The sequence below is a fragment of the Phoxinus phoxinus genome, assembly GCF_949152265.1.
Source record: "Phoxinus phoxinus genome assembly, chromosome: 21".
In the NCBI taxonomy this organism is placed as follows: domain Eukaryota; kingdom Metazoa; phylum Chordata; class Actinopteri; order Cypriniformes; family Leuciscidae; genus Phoxinus; species Phoxinus phoxinus.
In genome coordinates this window covers 31,132,139-31,152,560 of record NC_136896.1, presented here as the reverse complement: position 1 = coordinate 31,152,560, position 20,422 = coordinate 31,132,139, and the positions used below count along the sequence as shown (strand labels likewise).

General features: G+C 39.7%; 1 protein-coding gene across 2 annotated transcripts in view; it reads right to left on the bottom strand.

The window, feature by feature from the left end:
* Positions 1 to 20,422, bottom strand: part of LOC306989864 (uncharacterized protein) — an 89,658-nt gene that overhangs the window by 59,190 nt on the left and 10,046 nt on the right. For both annotated transcript variants that reach the window (XM_079595924.1, XM_079595925.1), the window contains 13 exons: positions 18,425 to 18,664; positions 17,820 to 18,338; positions 14,863 to 15,257; positions 14,643 to 14,771; positions 14,375 to 14,572; positions 14,129 to 14,269; positions 12,808 to 13,068; positions 9,865 to 10,048; positions 9,459 to 9,625; positions 6,288 to 6,416; positions 3,755 to 3,930; positions 3,512 to 3,681; positions 1,693 to 1,917 (listed from right to left, as the gene is read on the bottom strand). In XM_079595924.1, coding sequence (XP_079452050.1) covers positions 1,693 to 1,917; positions 3,512 to 3,681; positions 3,755 to 3,930; positions 6,288 to 6,416; positions 9,459 to 9,625; positions 9,865 to 10,048; positions 12,808 to 13,068; positions 14,129 to 14,269; positions 14,375 to 14,572; positions 14,643 to 14,771; positions 14,863 to 15,257; positions 17,820 to 18,338; positions 18,425 to 18,664 — 2,934 coding nt within the window. The remainder of the gene's footprint in view (positions 1 to 1,692; positions 1,918 to 3,511; positions 3,682 to 3,754; positions 3,931 to 6,287; positions 6,417 to 9,458; positions 9,626 to 9,864; positions 10,049 to 12,807; positions 13,069 to 14,128; positions 14,270 to 14,374; positions 14,573 to 14,642; positions 14,772 to 14,862; positions 15,258 to 17,819; positions 18,339 to 18,424; positions 18,665 to 20,422) is intronic.

Here is a 20,422-nt window from a genome sequence, read left to right as displayed (position 1 = left end):
TTTGTGGGTCCTGATAATGCCAAATGTTACCAGTAAAAAGTGGCCGACATTATTATAAATATATCTAGTCAGTGACAGAGATAAAGCATATTCGTGTAAATAATTCAGTATTTTTAGCTTCAGAATAGGGCTGAACGATTTTGGAAAATAATCTAATTGCGATTATTTTTACCAATATTGCGATTGCGATTTAATCGGCCTACGCGATTATTTTCTAAGCTCTTTATCTTTTTATATTATTCAACAAACACAAGCAATAAATCATTGTAAAATATGGATGGGAATTTTTAGGCACCTCATGAGCCGATCAACTTTTTTTATTTATTAATTAATCTTATTAATAAAACTTTAAATATTTATTTAATTACATATGTAATAATATGTAGGCTACTTTTAAAAATAATTACACATTAAAAAACGAAATTAATACAGTTACATGTTATTTTAAATAGGCTATATAAACGAATAGCTTCAAAACATAAAAGCTATCAATAACAAAGAGGGGAAAAAACATTACAAGCAATAAACAAAGAGTGCTTCAGTATTTAAGAGTCTGAATGTTTTCAAGAGCTGTGATTAAGTGATGTTTCTTTCTCAGTTTAGATACGATAAGCTGCTTCACACTAATGCACAGATCTCTTTTGAAATATAAGATGTGGTTTGTCCTGTCTGTTTAATAACTTAAGACATAACTGACAGTTTACATTAATTTCGTGTCTTAACGCATTTTGAGATGCAAGTATAGGCTATATTTAACCACGTAGACAGAGTCGCTCACAGCCGCATGAGAGTGCTCTTCACAAAGCGGGCGTGAGTATTTGAAATTGAAAGCAGCTTCTGTCGATGGTTTTCATATTTTTATTTTTTATATATAAGCCAACTGCATTCCAAAAGACATATGATGCCTTTATAGAGCATTTGTAAGGAAAATACCGGCGGTCGGGACCGTGCACTACTAGAGTAACATCAGGCAAAGCGCGCGTATTTCACAGCGCATCTACATCTAGTGCCATATGATCTTCTAGTCAGTGCAATGACGCCCGCGAATGTCAAATTCGCTTCAACTTTTCCGAACTGTATGAAAGACTATTTTTCGGAAGGTTCGAATGTGTGTGTGTGTGTGAGTGTGTGTGTGTGACAGAGGAATTAGAAGCAAGCAGAATACGGTTGTTTTTAAAGCACACGCAGCGTCATCACGCATCTGTGTTTATACTAAGCTCAGACTCGATTCTGAAATTATCTGAATCCATACAGAATCGTTGAAGAGAATCTATAACACAATCACATACATTAAACAAACTGTTCTTTCCTGTAGCCTATGCCAGGCCTATATGCGTAGCGTAACAAGATGCTTCATCTGCAGTGCAGATTGCTTTACTATCGCGTGTCACGTGACCAGAGAGTAATCGCAGCTTTTGCGATTACAAAATCGCGTTTCATCATATCGCGATATTATCGCAAATGCAATTAATCGTTCAGCCCTATTGACTAGGTAACAATGTGTAATTAGACCAAAGGTTCATTTTGCGCCGGAGTTCTCCTTTAAGTCCTGTTTTCTGGGGAAATTTATCAAAATTAAGTGAGTTGATGCTTAAAAAAAAGCATAATGATCTGCCAATGGGGTCAGAAAAATAGTCTTGTTTCTGTTTGAATTAATAATCTTAATTCCGACGTGAGAAAAGCCCCTCCTACCTTCTTGTGCAACTGCGACGTTCAGCGCACTCTCCATGTGATTGGCTAAGAGCGCCGTGGGCGTGTTCGGTATCCCATCAGACACCACAATGGAGACCAGGTGACCAGCGGTGCCGACCGGGTCCAGAGCCTGAGCCGACTCTGAGAAGTGCTTGTCACTCGTATCGGTCGTGACTCTCAGCAAGACACCGGGAGAAACCTCGAGAGCCAGCAGCTCCGTTTTACCTGCACACATGATGCTTGCCGTGAGAACCAACAAAAAACTAGACATTTATCCACAATATTGACCAAAAATTACATCTTGATATTTAATTTATTGATATAAAGCTATTTTTTTGATTCCTCTGTCCATAGAACGTTTTAAAAGTACCTGACACGACTGGAACTTCAAACGGGACGGGTTCTATGGTCAGATGAAACAAAAAAATTGCTTTTTTGGCAGCAAACACTTAAGATGGGTTTGGTGCACACAGGGATAAAAAAGTACCCCATGTGTTAAATGAAATACTCTGGCAGAAAATTAGACCCAGAGCATTAAATATACAGCAGAGGTCCTGGACATCTTGTTCAGACACATGGCATCATGGATTGGATCAAATACCAACAGATAAAAAATCTAAACCTAACAGACTGTGCTAGAAATCTTATAACGACATGTTTGGATCTTCCAACAGGACAGTGATCCAAAAACAAATATCAAAATCAAAACAAAAATGGGTCACTGAGCACAAAACCAAGATCTCCAATGGCCATCCCAGTCCCTGGCCTGAACCCTATAGAAGATGAGTGGAGTGAACTGAAGAGAAGAAGCACCAACATGGATCTGGGAATCTGCAGGATCTGGAGAGATTCTGTGTGGAGGAATGGTCTCTGATCTCTTGTCAGGTGTTCTCCAAACTCATCCGGCATTATAGGAGAAGACTCAGAGCTGATATCTTGGCAAAAGGAGGTTGCAAAAAGTATTTAATAAAGGGTGCCAATAATTGTGGCCAACGTGTTTTGGAGAAAAACATTTATTTCATAATGTGATTTAGCCCCACTTTCAATTCTCTTGCTTCAATGAAAGGTTAGAATTTTGGCAATTTTTTGAATGAAAGATCAAAAGGATAAACAATGCAGATTTATTTTTTACAGCCAGTTTTGATCATATTTACCAGGGGTGCCATTAATTCTGACCATGACTGTATCTTATCAAAATGAGTTTGTGATTAAAACAAGAACAAATATCTGTCAATGGGGTCAGAAAAATAAACTAAATAAAGTGAAAAAACCTGACAGATATTCTGACCCTACTGACAGATATTTGTGTTTGTTTTAAGTACAAACTGACTTAATTTTGATAGTTTTTAGAAAACCACACTTTATAACTTAAGAATTTTTAATTCTCAAATTAATATATTTTAATCTTAATGTATCTGTTCAGATATATGTGACCCTGGACCCATAACCCAGTCTGGAGCCGCACGGGTATATCTGTGGCAATAGCAACTATACACTGTATGGGTCAAAGTTATCCATTTTTCTTTTATGCCAAAAATCATGAGGATATTAAGATCATGTTCCATGAAGATATTTAGTAAATGTCCTACCGTAAATATATAAAACATGTATTTTTGTGAGTGAATGCAGCACAATCGTGAACATAAATGCACAACTTTAAAGGAGATTTTCTCAATGTTTACATTTTTTTGCTCCTCAGATTCCAGATTTTCAATAGTTGTGTCTCGACCAAATATTGTCCTATCATAACACACCACACATCAGTGGAGAGATTATTTATTCAGCTTTCAGATTATGTATAAATAACCATGTGACCCACCACAGTGCTTGTCGATGAAGTCCTTGATCGGGCCGAGGTTGGGCTGAAACACCAGCTCCCACTGGGTCCATTCCTGCAGATCCTGCAGAAGAGGAGCCGCCAGCAGACACACACACGCTTGCTCCCGGCTCACCTCGCCCAGCAGACCCACCGTATCCGACACACACTCCCTGAGAACACACATTTCATAAAGGGTTTTTTCAGGCTAGTGGAGAGAAAACATCCAAAACACAGCATTCTCACCCTGAGCCGTCGGGCATCAGAGGACACTCGTAGCGTACGACACTGGCGGCGGCGTCCCCGCTCAGATCTTTCTGCCGCTGCGTGTAGTTCACAAGACACCCCAGGGGCCCGTGACCCAGCTCCCGACTGTCCCTGATCCCATAGTGGTTCCTCAGAGCCGCCTCGATGAACAGCAGCTGACCCGGGACAACAGAAGACAGACATGTTAAAAGATTATCATCTAACTTGGTGTTCCGAGTCAAAAATGACCGGCCTTTTAAAAAGCTTGAAAAACTCTCATTATGCTGTATTATTATCACTAAAATATTGGATTTAAGCCCTTTTTTTCTTTCAATTGACCCTTCGCAGGAAGCTTGATTGACAGGTGATCTGACCAATCATCCTTCGCCATCCGCCATTTTGTCCGACAAAGCCGTCAGGAGAGTTAGTAGATTAACGTTGGAGGATTTGAGCTTGAGAAGCGGAGTGTACTGACGTCTTTCCGCGGTTAAAACTACATTCCTTCTGATGTTCATTCATGTTTATTTGATGCTATAAATGAACTAGAAGGAAGAGATGATCGGTTCACGAGCGGCTTTAACTGAGACTGACACACACATTAAAGAGCCACAAAACACTATTTATTGTTTAAATTTCTTTTTTTTAAATGACCAAATTTGAAAGATGAGACTTTGTTTAATATCTTTAATATCAAAAGGTAACCGAAAAGTATCTGGTGTGTGTCTGTCAGTGTGTGTCAGTGTCTCTCGGCTCCACGATGTGTTGTTCACATGTGAGAACATGGTGTGTGTGAGAGAGAGGCGTAGCTTGTCGGACATAGCGACAGTAACTAAGGGGGGCGGGTCTTTGCGAACGGTCAATTGACCCTTCACTAAGCCCCGCCCTCCTTAGTTACTGTTGCTACGCCTGACAAGCTTTCGTGTCTGGCACGTCTATTACAGTGTGTACTGTATGCACCGTTGTCAGACATTCCCAATGAGATAATTAGTCATTTTTGGCGAACAGGTGCAATATCTGAGAGAGCGAGACAGAAGGGACTGCAGTCTGCATCCGAGGGATATATCCACGACATAATATGCAACCGATTAGAGAGCTAAAGCTTATAGTCCCAGCGCTAGCAGCAGCCGCCTCACATGCTGACCATTCAAATGGGAAACACACAGATGTTCATGCACAGCAGGGTAAGTCACATGTGAAAACAAACTAATAATTATAAATCAAACAGCTTATCCATAAATCGTGTGGAATAACACTAACAGTTACTCGGGGCCGTCGATTAACAAAATGCTGAAATATATTTTAAAGTATGTCAGTGAGCCTCCGTCTTGCCTTTAAGCGTCTTATTTTACCTTCAAATATATTCATTATGAACAAAGAACCGTCATTATTTCCAAGCAATAGGTGTTTTTGTAAATCCTGTCGACATTAGTTGTGAATGGGGCGTCCCACACTACTGGTACCAGGGTATGATACATATCATTAGGATATGTTTCCCTCGCTCGAAAGCTTGCCAGACCTCCCGCGCCTAGTTACGGTTGCTAAGTCACGATTGGCCAGTGGCGGTTTTCGGGCGTGGCTTAGAGAAGGGTCAATTAGCACAGGTTTTGTATTTCTTTTTGGAACTGATTGATCGTAGGCCTCATTGATCTGAGCTCACGCACTTTAGTTTATTGAGTTCACTCAAGCGTATTCATTTAAAGTTCCCCTGTAGTCAATCATTTTATCGCTTAAAGAACATCTTTGATCACCAAAATTACATATTTAAAAGTTTTTTCCTTCAAATATCCTGAATGTAACTCGACACCCTCGCCTCATTTAGTATGCGTGGTTCTATGAATATGCAAATGAGCCCCGCCTCCACTCACTCACTCACTCACTCACTCAGAGATCCACTGGTTAACGATCACACGTTGATCTGATTGGTCAAGGTAGTGTGTGACGTCAGAAACACCAGCGATTTCAAACCGTGTTTTTGAGACTGTCTTTGGTTCACTGCAGTTTTAAGCAGAAAATACTCAGCAATGCTGTCGACTTATGAACTTACACATGGTGTGTGTTAAAGCAGATTAAAAACACCACATACACACATAAACTACATTAAACGCTGGATTTACACCACAGGGGGACTTTAAAAAATGAGCACAGATCAATAAGGCCGACGATCAATCAGTTCCAAGAAAATAAATAAAAAACCTGTGCTAATTGAAAGAAAACAAGTTGTAAAAAAGATTAAATCCAATATTTGGTGATAATAATACAGCATTACACGAGATCCCTAATGTAAAATATATATTTTATATCAAATAAATGTTTTAACATTCAACTTCTATATTTTTTGTTCGTCTTTAAAAGAAATCCAACCTTAGATCTGTATTCCAAAGCATTCATGCACTACAACCACACTTGTTTGTTCATCTGATTCTATAAGTGGGAAGCTGTCACGGCAAATATTAATCAGCGTTGTGATCTGTCACACCGTGCAAAAGCTCTTCTGACACGTAACATGCACAGACAAGCCGGCAACAGAACTCACTCTGCTGGCGTCTCCCTCGCCGCACTGTTTGATGAACTCAAACACATCTTGTCTGCAAGGTCTGAACCCGTTGGCTCCGGGATCCTGGCTGTCGATGGAGACGGCGCCCCCTGCTGCCTCCTGGAGGATCTGCGGGAAGAGCAACACACACACACACACATGCAAAAAATGGTTTTCTTACTTAGGATTTCTGTCTTGTTTCCAGTCCAAATAAAAAATCTTAAATCAAGATGCATTTACTAAAGTAGTAAAATGGCATAAGATATTACGTCCTGTTTTCCGGGGGAATTAATCAAAATTAAGTGAGTTTTTGCTTAAAACAAGCAAAATGATCTGCCAATGGGGATAGAAAAATAATCTTGTTTCTGTTTGAATTAAATTACATTGGTTTTGTGGTCCAGGGTCACATTATATCAAGTCACATGGGTCAATTTATTTTACAATTGAGATTTATACATCATATGAAAGCTGAATAAATAATCTCTCCAGTGATGTGTGGTGTGTTAGGATAGGACAATATTTGGTCGAGACACAACTATTGAAAATCTGGAATCTGAGGAGCAAAAAAATGTAAACATTGAGAAAATCTCCTTTAAAGTTGTGCATTTATGTTCACGATTGTGCTGCATTCACTCACAAAAATACATGTTTTATATATTTACGGTAGGACATTTACTAAATATCGTCATGGAATATGATCTTAATATCCTCATGATTTTTGGCATAAAAGAAAAATGGATAATTTTGACCCATACGATGTATAGTTGCTATTGCCACAGATATACCCGTGCGACTCCAGACTGGTTTGTGCTCCAGGATCACAGATATATTTTAAACGCGCATATATCTACAGAACTCGTGATACACATGTGCACGCCGTCGCTATTTGCACATATTTACGTTTTTGAAGTTTACACGGAGATAACATTTTTCAAAACTTGCACCCTGGATCCTGTTTCACAGTTTGCGTTCTCGAGCACCAAACACTGTTGTTGTGCAAATTAATGTTCAGAACGCATTAAAGGTACAATATGTAATATTTTCTGCCGCTAGAGGGCGCTACATTCCAAACAACAACAGCGCAGCTTGATGACGATGTGAAGGAATGATGGGAACTGTCGTGTTTAACTCCACGAGGATGTAAATCAGACGGGAATCGAAAAGTCAAGTTCATGGATGAGGTAAAGTTCTATTTTTATAAATGTTGCGTTTAATGACATGCTTTTATTTCATTAAAATGAATTAACCGCAAGAAAAGTAAGGTTTAACACTAAATTGGTTATCATGTTACTGTATTTGTCGAACTCATTGTTGTGATAACGCTGCGCAGTTTTACGTGTTCTAAACAATTGTTGTAAAAGTTCATTCGAACACACACATAATTTGCCAAAAGATAGATTAATCTTTATGTAACATTTATTTACATGGCCATAAACACCAGACGTGATAAACAATGTCAATAAACTAAACACAAGCCTAAAGCAATAATACTTTCCTTACATAAGCATAACTATTACCGAATGCTACATTTGGAATATATAAAATTGACCCGTACGTTTATGGGACTTGTGTTTGTCGACAGAACCGGCTGCAATCGGTAAAGAATAATTGTGTTCCATAACGACTGCGCGAAACAAGCTAACGTTTGTTGCTTGATAGACGCTACAGCTACAACTTCCGCATGTGTCCAGGACTCCGCGCAGTACGAGCGGACAACCGAGGGTAACAACACGGATATGACGCCATTGGCTGGCGACTCCAGCTCACCCCCGCTCACACGTTTCCTCGGTTAAAATCGCCATTTTCTCACAATTTAGTTGGAAACATTTGGGATATTGTATGTAATCAACTTAACACAATATATAACACTGGCCTTGTGATTTTGGGATATTTTAAATGCAAAAATATTACTTATACTACAGGGTCGTTGAATGCTTGAATCTGATTGGTTGACGTACGTTCTGAGGTGTGCAATTATTTTCAGGGAACTCCACGGCTAAAGTAGTTCCAGGCAGGTCTTGACCGCATTACAGTTCCATATCACTTCGCGTAGTTCACTGTAATAACTGAAAATAGGATCCAATTCATAACAAGAAAAACCGCAGCCGCATGCGCTTGATCTGCAATTTTCAATGTCTAACTTCACAATCAATGGAAACATGCAGTTTAATTTGAATAAATAAAGTATACAGTCCTATACATAATCAATAGAAAATTAAACTGAATATTTAAATAAAAAGATAGTCCTGTTGCACGGGTTTTTCGTAATTATTGGAGATAATATAACAAATAAATAAAATTGATAGGCCTATACTTGTTAAAAGGGCTTTGTGTTTCATTTATTAGTCTAGTATACTGTCACTATAGAAAAAAAGAATGAACGAATTAATTAAAACGAATTGAATTAATAAATAAATAAATAATAATTTTGACGCACATGCTTCTCTCGAAGGCCGGTTATGAATGTAATTTGATACTTATGACTGATCATGCACGCGTTTTCAGCGCGTTCAGTCTGTGTTCACAGCGGTGTTTAAAATCTGCTGCATTCACAGTCGGAGAATGTTTCTAGCCGTTAATGTGTCCAGCATTACTCTGCTATCAGCGGCTCAAACCTCCGTTACTAACTCTAAAATGACGTTTTGGAATTAGCAACGGAGCCTGGGGTTTAGATGCGCAAGGAATTAGTCCTACATACAAGAGCGTTTTAATGACAAAAACTTTACAAACGTCTTGAAATACATCATCTGAACAATATTTCGAGGTGTGGTAACTGTAGTATAAGCGGAATAATTGACTCCAGGCCGTTGAATTATTATAAAAATAATGCACACCCGAGGTGTAACTCCGCTTCGCGTCGTGACCGCATTACCACCTCGGGTGTGCATTATTTTTATAATAATTCAACGGCCTGTCATCAATTATTCCTTACATATTGTACCTTTAAAAGTTTCTGTTTACAGTTAGAACGGTCTCGTGTCTCGTGATTCGGAAGTGAATCAATCAAAACTAACTTAATAACTGTATTCTAGAGCTGCTGTAAAGCCTGAACACTCTCTGTTACTGTAATCTCCTGTTATCACTGTAAAGCTGCTGTGAAACACTATAATGATAAAGCGCTGTATGGATGAAGGAGACTTGACTTAAGAAGGAGGTGAAGCAGAAACACACCTTTTTGTTTTTGATAATGAAATCCAGGTAGGTTCCCTGCTGTAGCTGACTGAAGTCCTTGAATTCGAAGTGTTCCGCGATCTTCTTCTCCAGCGTGCGGAGCTGAGCTAGGCTAGGTGTGCTATTGAAGCTAGCGACGCGGTCCTGGAAATAGCTCTTCACGTCAGCTGTGCAGAACAGGACCACATCATCAGGCAGGAAAGTGAACATTTGATTCAACAAACATTGATTCTGATTATACACACAGTCATCATTATCATCCTAGTAAAAGGAGAACTTTAATAATAAGGGAAAGTCTGATTTGCATCAAGAACGATGCAACAAATCAATGCAATTTTTCGCAACAAAATTCAAGCACCTATCGCTTCAAATGTATTTCAAACTAATAAGATCGTAGTGTGGACACCTTCAGTGGGGAGCATCTCTGTCGCTCTCTCCTCCGTAGCTTTCTTTGCGTCGGCTTTTTTCTGAGGTTTCTCTTTAGCTACGAGGTCCTGCGGCGCGTCCAACGAGCCACAGCATATAGCAAGCTGGAATAGCGCTCTAGCTAGCCTGTCTCTCATTACACATGACAGGAATGCCTCGATATTCTGAGGAGACACACACACACAAAACAAGCACAATCAGTTGTTTCCATAACACGTTAGGGAACGACCGTTGAAACTGCATAAATTAGAAACATTCATGTTCTCAGTCGGATTCAATTAATCAAACCAGAGCAGGAATGGTGTGAATAAGTTCATGAACATGTACGAAGACCTCATAATGGCTTAAAGTGAATGAAGAGGGAAAGGTCAGTCAAAAGAGCAACTGCATGAGGACCATAAAGACTCAATGGTAATGATGCAAGTCGTGGGAGAAACATTTCTGTGTGGGATTAGCAGATGATGAGTGTGACATCACATTAATGAAGAGTGCAAACGATCCCTCTCCTACTCTCATCCGCAAACCCATTTACATCCTAAACAGCTAAAAGCAATTACCAAGAATGTAGCATGAAATAAAAGAATGGTTCACCCAAAATTCATCATCATCCACACACTTTTTGATGCTTGAAAGCTTCAGTTCCAGTCGTGATTGCAAAGACCAAGCAATAACATCTCCTTTCGGGTTACGAAATAGAAAACACGTGATACGGGTTTGGAACTAAACGAGAAAGAGTAAATAATGACACAAGTTGGGGTGAACTATCCTTTTAAAGGGATAGTTCGGCCCAAAATTATATTAAACCCATGATTTACTCACCCTCAAGCCGTTCGAGATGCATATGTCAATCATTTTTCAGTCGACCGTTGCCGGAAGCCAGTTATTTTCATTTATAAAGTTTTAAATATGTATATTTTTACGACAAAACCGCACAGATTACCCTTCGTTTATCCCCCTGGAGCCGGATGGATTAATTTAGTGAAGGATGCATGCACATTTGTGGGACTTGAAGGAGTTGGTCCCCATAACTTGACATTATAACCACTGACAGATCGAAGACATTTTCTAAAATAACTGAAAATGTGTTCGTCTGAAAAATTATTCGTACATCTCGAACAGCTTGAGGGTGAGTAAATCATGGGTTTAATATCATTTTTGGCCGAACTATCCCTTTAAGAATCTCATTTGGAAATATAATTACATGTGGGCACTCAACCACCAAGCCTTGTTTCAGAAAGAGAAATCTTATGGAAGTTTGTTTTGAAATTCCTAGATGTAAACTCACAATTGACCGTTCGCAAAGACCCGCCCCCCTTGGTTACTGTTGCTATGTCCGACAAGCCACGCCTCTCTCACGCCACACATGTTCTCACGCAGTGAAAAACACATCGTGAAGCAGAGAGGACACTGACAGACACACACCAGATACTTTTCGGTTACTCTTGATATTAAACGTATTAAACAAAGTCTCACCTTTCAAATTTGGTCATTTTTTTAAAGAAATGTAAACAATAAATAGTGTTTTGTGGCTCTTTAATGTGTCGTGACAGATCGCTCAGTTAAAGCCGCTCGTGAACTGATCATCTCTTCCTTCTAGTTAATTTATAGCATCAAATAAATATGAATGAACATCAGAAGGAATGTTGTTTTAACCGCGGAAAGACGTCAGTACACTCCGCTTATCAAGCTCAAATCCTCCCATGTAAATCTACTAACTCTCCTGACTGCTTTGGCGGAGAAAATGGCGGATGGCGAAGTATGATTGGTCAGATCACCTGTCAATATCAAGCTCCCTGCGAAGGGTCAATTGTTTAAAAAAAAATCTGAATTGTGAGATAACCTGCAAGTTCAACACTTAAGCTATTTGTCAGTGTTTTTGTACTCGAGACCAGACTCGATCTTGAATCTGTCACTAGTTCAAGTCATCCAAGATGTTCATGTCTTTCTTTCTTCAGTCAAAAAGAAATTAAGGTTTGTGAGGAAAACATTCCAGGATTTGAAGGTCCAGAGTTTCAGTGCATTTTCAAAGTCTCGACACGATCCAGCCGAGGAATAAGAGTCTCATCTAGACACACCAGCGGCCATTTTATAACAAAATAAACATTTATATACTTTTAACCACAGATGCTGGTCTTGCACTCGCTGTGATGCGCCACGCATTACATCATCACGTTAAAAGGTCACGTGTGTTCCGGTTCAGAAATGTAGAGTAGGGCGAAAAACGTCAAAATCGTCCGACATCGTTGTTTTACCTTTTTATTTTTTAAATGGCATTTGAGTTTTTGCATGTTCGCATTGTAAACACTTGGGTCGGTACTTCTGCCGACGTCACGCTTGACCTTTCAACCCGATTATGTAATGTGTGTCGCATCACAGCGAGTGCAAGATGAGCATTTGTGGTTAAAAGTATATAAATGTTTATTTTTGTTATAAAATGGCCGCTGGTTTGTCTAGATGAGACTCTTATTCCTCGGCTGGATCGTGAGAGACTTTGAAGCTGAAACTCACATCTGGACCTTCGCCCCGCTGGACCATTGAAGTCACTATATGGAGAAACATCCTGGAGTGTGTTCCTCACAAACCTTCTTTTCGACGGAAGAAAGAAAGACATGAACATCTTGGACGACATGGGGGAGAGAAAATTATCAGGAGATCTTAATTCTGAAGTGAACTAGTCCTTTAACTCGAATTCGGTCTGAAGCACTATAACACTGTTAGGAGTTTTGGAAATAACCTTTAGTAAGTATGCACAAAAGTAACAGAGGTGATTGCCAAAGCAAGCACTGCTAAATAAGTAACTTAGCAAGATCCCACCCATGAAGAACAGCAACTTAGGGGTTTCCAGTGCGGTTAGCAGACATCAATCATCCAAACCACAAGAAAAAACAGCTTTCAAACGAATACTCGCCCTTAAGTTGCTCACCTTCGTCATAGTTTTACTGAAAATGCCTTCGGAGTTGATGAAGACTTCCATGACTGCATCGGTGGCGGTCATGTTTACATATTTTTTCCTAAGCTCGGAGTTTCCCATCTGGGAAGAGATCGCAGGTCCTTGTGTGGGATCCAGCAGGCTCTTCTTGATCTTATACATTTTGGCATCCACCTCCTCCTGAATCTCCCTCTGAATGGTTTCTTTGGCCTTGTCCATGTGGCAATACTCAGCAGCCGATGCCTTATTCAACGTCTAAGAACACAGCATGAGCAAATAAAGTCTTTTCAATATTGCATACTGACCCAACAAATGCCACCAATGGAATAAGAATTATGGGAATTTTAGAGCGCAACAGTTTCACAGTTCTGGAAAATTCTTGAAGTATGTATTTTTAATGCTTTGTAGATAGGGATGAAAATTTGAAATATGAAAATATGAAAGTTTTGGCCAATACCGATAACCCTTTATACTTGAAAGCCGATAACCGATATATTGGCAGATAAATAAAATAAAAAAATATATTTGACCTTTATTTAACCAGGAAATCAAAATTTTTATATGATTTTTGAGAAACTGATTAAGTCTCACTATTAAAACCCATGTCCCAAACTCACAATTATAATCCATTTTACTTTCTATTTTTCACAAAACACAAAAGGAGAAAATTTGAAGACTTTTCCATGCAGTTACAATGAGGACCGAAGCCTTTGTATTTCATAAAGAATGTAAAAGCACCAGAAAAGTCATTCATTACACTGAGGGATGCACCAATATGAAAATTTTTGCCAATACCGATAACCGATAATTATTCATATTTAAAAGCCGATAACCGATATATTGGCCGATAAATCAAAATCCAAATTTTTCTTTAATTGTTGAGACTGATTACAAAAACAAAAGTCTCATAATTTTCCAAGCAAACAATTATAATGATGTTTTCATTATAATTTGATGTAGACTATATGACAGACTTGCGCTGCACATGTTGCACATGAACTCTATTTTCCTTTTTGAAGTGATTCAATCATATTTCAAGCAATTCAAAAGCATTATGTTGAACAGTGCGCATCTGAAGTGTCTCAGCTGAAGGAGATAACACATTATTTATCGGCTTTAATATATCAGCCAAATTTTCTTATCAGGCCGATACCGATAACATTAAAAACAAGCATATATCAGCAGATACCGATATGGTGGCCGATATATCGTGCATCACTATTTGTAGACTGAACCCTAAACACCGAATCAGACATTTGTGAAAGACGGGGTGGACAGACCCAAAAAATATGGCAACAACAATAGAGAAACTTACCGAAATGGGCAACCCAAGACTCTGGATTCTGATGCCGAGTTCATAAGGTGACTCGCAGCTATAATGGTCTGCAAGGTGCTTCAGGAAATCAGCAAGGTCAATTCTAGGTGTCTTGCATCTTCTCCGGAACATTCTGAGACTCTAAAGCAAGCAGAAAACCACAGCATTACGTCAATGCAGATGTACTCCTTGTTTCGAGTATGTTGCAGGATGGTCAAGTACGCAGCCAATGTCAAGCTGACTTACCCTAAGAATGTCCACAGTTGCAATCTGATGTACATCATCATCTTTAGTATTTGCATCTATTTTGAACATTCGGTTGATAAGAGGGATCTTGCAGAGAGGGCCCAAGTGGAGTTCTTCAAAGCGTTTCTTATTCTTCAGGTTGGCCAGAGCCTGTCCCAGTTCGTAAAGTGTGCACACAGAAGACACCGCCTCCACTGACTGACGGGGAAACAAACACATCAAGTAAACTCAAGACACCAGAGAAAAGACTCATCACAAGACCTCATACCTCAATGTACAGATTGATCTCCTTGATGGTGCGCTGGAGGTCCTGCACTGCAGAAAGGTGCCGACGAGCGTCCAAATTCAAATCTTTCAAAGTAGACACTTGTAGAAGTGAGCAAACTCTGCTTGTTACCTTTGACAATAGAAAAAGCAAAAATGTAGTCATGGTATTGACATTGGGGATGAGAACAAATGAGGTCTGGATAATTGCCCAAGACACAGACCCTCTCGATGGTCACATGCTCTCCTTCGGTGGAAAGGGCTCTCATGACGTCCTCCGCCAAACTGTTCACTTCGCTTGAGCTCATGGCTTTTCTCCGTCTTCCAACATATCTTTCATTTTCCAGCAAGGCTTCTGCTGCCCTCATGTTGGCACCATGAACCTCCCTCACCTGGCTGTAGAAGGACTCAGAGAAGACAAGCCCTCTTCCCTCCTTCAGTTTCTTCTCCTCAGCATTGGGCATCTTGGAGCCAAGAACTGGGAAGTCACCAAATGACAGATTCCCAGGGGTTGGCATGAGGGGCGTGGTTAAAGTTGCCTTGGGCCGGACCACTTGTTCATCCTCCACAGGTTTGGACCGAACCTTCTTTGGTTCCTTATCAATCTTCTGTTGTGGTTCTACAAGAATAAAGTCAACAATGTGTTTTTAAAGACTTAAGAACAAGGAACCGTTTATTTACTTGTCTATAAAAGGGGCTTTTGCACCAGATAGTTCTAGGAACTAGCCACCAGTGTGGTTCCCTTAGGAACATTTTCCTGTTCATTAGTTTACGATTTGTCTAAAGGCTGATTTATACTTTTGCGTCGTGTGTACGCCGTAGTGTACGTCGTAGGCTACGCACGTAGGTGACGTCATCTTGAGCATTTATACTTCTGCGTTTATGTCTGCGTTGCTCTGCAGTTACACCGCCGAAACGCTAGCTGGCGGGGGCGGGTTTTAATGTTCCGCTGTGTATAGATTCCTCGTGGCTGTTTTGATTTGGCTACTACAAGCAATGGCGACTGAAAGAGAGCGGATCATGTTGGAGCTGGAGCTTATCGAGTTGGAAAAACAGTCAATTTTAGTGAAATTTCGGAATTTACAGAACTTCTGAATTTAAAAATGGCGGGCGGTGGAGAAGAACACGCCGGAAACGCGTAGGAGGAAACGCAATGCTACCAAGCCGACCAATCACAGATCTTGCGGTCCGCGTCGTGTAGTTACATTTTTGAGGAGGTGCGCGTCAGGGTACGGCGAAGGGTACGGCGTATGGTACACGTCTATGCGTATGCTACGTCGTACCTACTGCGCGCACCCAACGCAGAAGTATAAATTGGCCTTAACACGTTACTAGATAGAACTTTTATACATAGAAAGTAGACGGTAATGAAAAGTTATTAGCGTATGCCGTGTGGTTGATGTCCAGTGTTGCTGAGCAGAAATACATGATCATGTTTCTCTCGGTCTCCTCAAAGTCACGTTGGGTTTTCTCAACGTCACTGTAGTTCCTATAGAGAGCCTAAGTCCCGCCCCTCCGCTTCCGGCTCATGGGACCTTATTTCGGAAAAAATCTGTATGGTAGTCAATGGCGAGAGACAACTTATCTTTTTATTCCGTCCGAACTGTGCCCTGAATTACACATATGATGTTTGTCAATTTAAAAGATAATTATGAAAGTCAAGAAAATCGCAGTTTGTCATAAAACGGAAGAGTAACGTTTAGTTTTATGTGGAAATCGCTCAATGAACTACATCTCTCGTCTCGCACTATACGTCACCGTTGCTCGTGTGTGTGCAGTCTGGTACAACACACTCCGGCATCACAGCGTAACGTCACGATTATAACGTAAGACTATAGAAAACATGACAGACGTTAGCTTCAGTAAAGTTAGCTTCAGTAAAGTTAACTAGTAAAGTAAGCTTCAGTAACGTTAGCTTCAGTAGAGTTAGCTTCAGTAAAGTTAGCTTCAGTAAAGTTAGCTCCAGTAAAGTTAGCTTCAGTAAAGTTAGCTTCAGTAGAGTTTGCTTCAGTAAAGTTAGCTTCAGTAAAGTTAGCATCAGTAAAGTTAGCTTCAGTAGAGTTTGCTTCAGTAAAGTCAGCTTCAGTAAAGTTAGCATCAGTAAAGTTAGTGTCAGTAAAGTTAGCTTCAGTAAAGTTAGCTCCAGTAAAGTTAGCTTCAGTAAAGTTAGCTTCAGTAAAGTTAGCTTCAGTAAAGTTAGCATCAGTAAAGTTAGCTTCAGTAGAGTTTGCTTCAGTAAAGTCAGCTTCAGTTAAGTTAGCTTCAGTAAAGTTAGCTTCAGTAAAGTTAGTGTCAGTAACGTTAGCTTCAGTAAAGTTAGCGTCAGTAACGTTAGCGTCAGTAAAGTTAGCTTCAGTAAAGTTAGCTTCAGTAAAGTTAGCTTCAGTAAAGTTAGCTTCAGTAAAGTTAGCATCAGTAAAGTTAGCTTCAGTAAAGTTAGCTTCAGTAAAGTTAGCTTCAGTAAAGTTAGCATCAGTAAAGTTAGCTTCAGTAAAGTTAGCTTCAGTAAAGTTAGCTTCAGTAGAGTTTGCTTCAGTAAAGTTAGCTTCAGTAAAGTCAGCTTCAGTAAAGTTAGCATCAGTAAAGTTAGTGTCAGTAACGTTAGCTTCAGTAAAGTTAGCGTCAGTAACGTTAGCGTCAGTAAAGTTAGATTCAGTAGAGTTAGCTTCAGTAAAGTTAGCTTCAGTAAAGTTAGCTTCAGTAAAGTTAGCTTCAGTAAAGTTAGCTTCATTCATTGAGAGAAAAGGTATGACGTCACATGTGCGCCTTTTGGGTTTCTAGTCTTTGTAATGACGCATATTCAGTCTTAGTCTTATACCTAATCAGTTTTACATCCAACTGCGACTTTCTTGACTTTAAAATGTATCTTTTAAATTGACAAACATCATATGTGTAATTCAGGGCACAATTCAAACAAGATCAAAATATTTGTTGTCTCTCGCCATTGACTACCATACAATATTTTTCCGAAATAAGGTCCCATGGTCCACCGGAAGGGGAGGGGCTTAGGCTCTCTATAACGCTGGTGTAGGCCGACTCTGAAGTAAGAGTAACTTACAGTAGTTCCTCCAAAAGGAGTTCCTAGAGCTAAAATCGTTCCTAGTTCCTGCGCCAAAATCAGTGAACTATGAAAAGGTTCCACCGGTGCGAAAGCCCCTTATATAACTGTATATACTCTTACTGTCGAGGCACTTTGCTCCTGCTTGTTTATTTTCTACATTTGGACAAACGGAGTAGGTTTTTAACGGCAGTGCTGACCCAAATAAGAGCGAGTAGCCATTCTCCAGTTCACTAATGGAGTTGCTTGCAGTTGGATACTTTCTTATAACCTCTTTAACTTTATCTATCAGATCCTCTTGTGCCATTTCACTACCTCTTTGAGTAAAGTCAGCTCCCAAATAATAACTTGCTTTCGGGGATGGATTCCCAGGTGTTGGGTCATTGTTCCCTGCTGGTGGGATTGGGACTCTTCTGTGATTCTTATGGAAGATTCTCTCCTTCTCCACCAAAAGCTCATCGCTCAGAGAATCAATGAAGGAGGCGATTGAGCAAAAACCAAAGTCTGAGACTTTGAGGTTTCTCCGATACTTCTGACTGAAGAATATAGACAGCAACTTAAGAGGAATGCCTTTAGGATTTTCCTTAACCAGCTCCACAACGTCTTTATAAACCCCATCAATGTGGACGGGTGCTGAGAAAACTATATATAAAAATAAAAAACATGAGTGAATGACAGAACCATTAATTTTATTGTATTTATTTGAGTCATACAAGTTGAAAAATTACCTGTAGGCGTTGAAGCGTCAGCCATGGCACTCCTGTAGAAGATTTGCCCCTTCTCCACGTACAGCTCTCGGCTGAGAGAGTCAATGAAACTTGCTATTGAGGAGAACCCTAGTTCTTTCTTTCTGATAGGTCTCCCATATGCCTTGTTATAAAACTCTGCCAATTTTAAAAGAGGAATGCCTTCCTGGTAGCTTTTTACCAACTCCACAACATCTTTGCATGTCTTTTCAAAGTCTTCATCTGTAAAATATATGACAGCACTGTCAGGATAGTGTAAGATATATTTAAAGATGGCTTCCCTGACAGTACTTTACATTATAACAGGAGATTAGGACACTGAAAACCCAACTCAGTTTAATCCCAGACTAGGTTTAATCTGGTAGTAAACACAGCTCCGGAAAGGGCGCAAAACACATTCAAAAATATAGTGTTGAAGTTTCCCTGTGTAACGAAAACATGAATCTGCATCGATGCGAGTCACGCCTCCATTCTCCATTGATGCTTAACATAAAATAATATTTTTAAGGTCTACACATTTTATCAAACATGGACTTACATCAAATTTCAACTACAACAAGCATTCCTTTGAGGATTTTATTCTCAAACTCCACCTTCACTTTACTTCACAGTGCAGTGTTCGTTTGAGAATCGCTTTTGAACTTGAAACGTACAAAACTCACAAGTAAGGCTATGTTCACACTTAGCGTCTTTTTTGACAAAAAAAAGTTAACAACGGCGTTTAAAAAAAAAAAAAAAAAAACGCTGCGCGTTCAGTTACAAATAGCAGCCGAGCGCGTCTTTTGTTGCTATAACAACAGCTGCAACAGTAGTGTGCCCACACAGCCTCTTTGTGATGTATGTTATGATAGAGTTGTGTACTCATATCAAACAGCTCCTTGTGCTCCGAAACAAGGACGATTAGTTTTTCTACCGGCACCGTGTCCATTTTTCTTGTTGTTATGGAAACGACAGGTCTCGCTACTCGCTTGTCATTGGTCAGCTGTCAAAAAGGCGCTTGACGTAGGGCGTTCTTTTCAGAAAAGTTAAACTTTTTTCAACTTTAAAAGACGCTCTGAGCTGCAGAAAAAGACGCCGGCGGTGGCGTTTAAAAAAGCGCTCAGGACTTTTTTGAAAAAACGGTTTACTCCATAGGGTTCTAATGTAGAACAGACGCTGGCAGTTTGAAAAAAGACGCTAAGTGTGAACGTAGCCTAAGCCTTTATATAATTCAGTAAAACTGTTTTTTTGCCTCAAAAGTTAAATAATCAGTAGCTAAGTTTCCATCCACTTGTCAATCGAATTATCTGAAGTTCGGTAAAAAAACGCATGGTAATAAAGCTGGTGAAAGTGTGTTTCCATCCGACGGCTTTAAAGCGAATAAAAACCCGTGCGTAATGACGGCACATGCTGTTTTGCGATCAAATTGGTATATTGCATTGATTTGAGACATTTTAAGGTGTTTCCATTCATTTTCACACTGAATTGCACAACATTCAAGCCAACATTTGCGAACAAAGTTTTGCTAGACAAAATGCAGTTCATTATTTATTCGGCAAATAACGTTTCCATAAGCCGTATATCGATCAAGATAAAATCTGATGAGACCGAACGCATTTCATTTGAGTCGATATTCATGAAGTTCAATCGAATTTTACTGTTTCCATAAGGCATTTTTCATTCGATATCACTTAATTCGGATAAAAACGTGTGGATGGAAACATAACAAGTGACAGCAAAACTTTTGCTTAGGTGATAAAAAAATCAACTATACTTCACCTCTGTAGAGATTAATGTGTATTTAAAATGGGTCAATTATGTAGTAGAAATGTGAAATTATTTTTGAATTTGGAGACCAGAAAATGTATTTGTGGCTCATGTGGATGAAAGACAACAACTCCCAGAATGCACTTCCTTCGCTGCCCTACGAGGCCACTCCCAAGCCACGCCTACCGGTGAGAGCGCAGTTAAACAACAAGGCTAGGCTACTAGTGAGTCTCC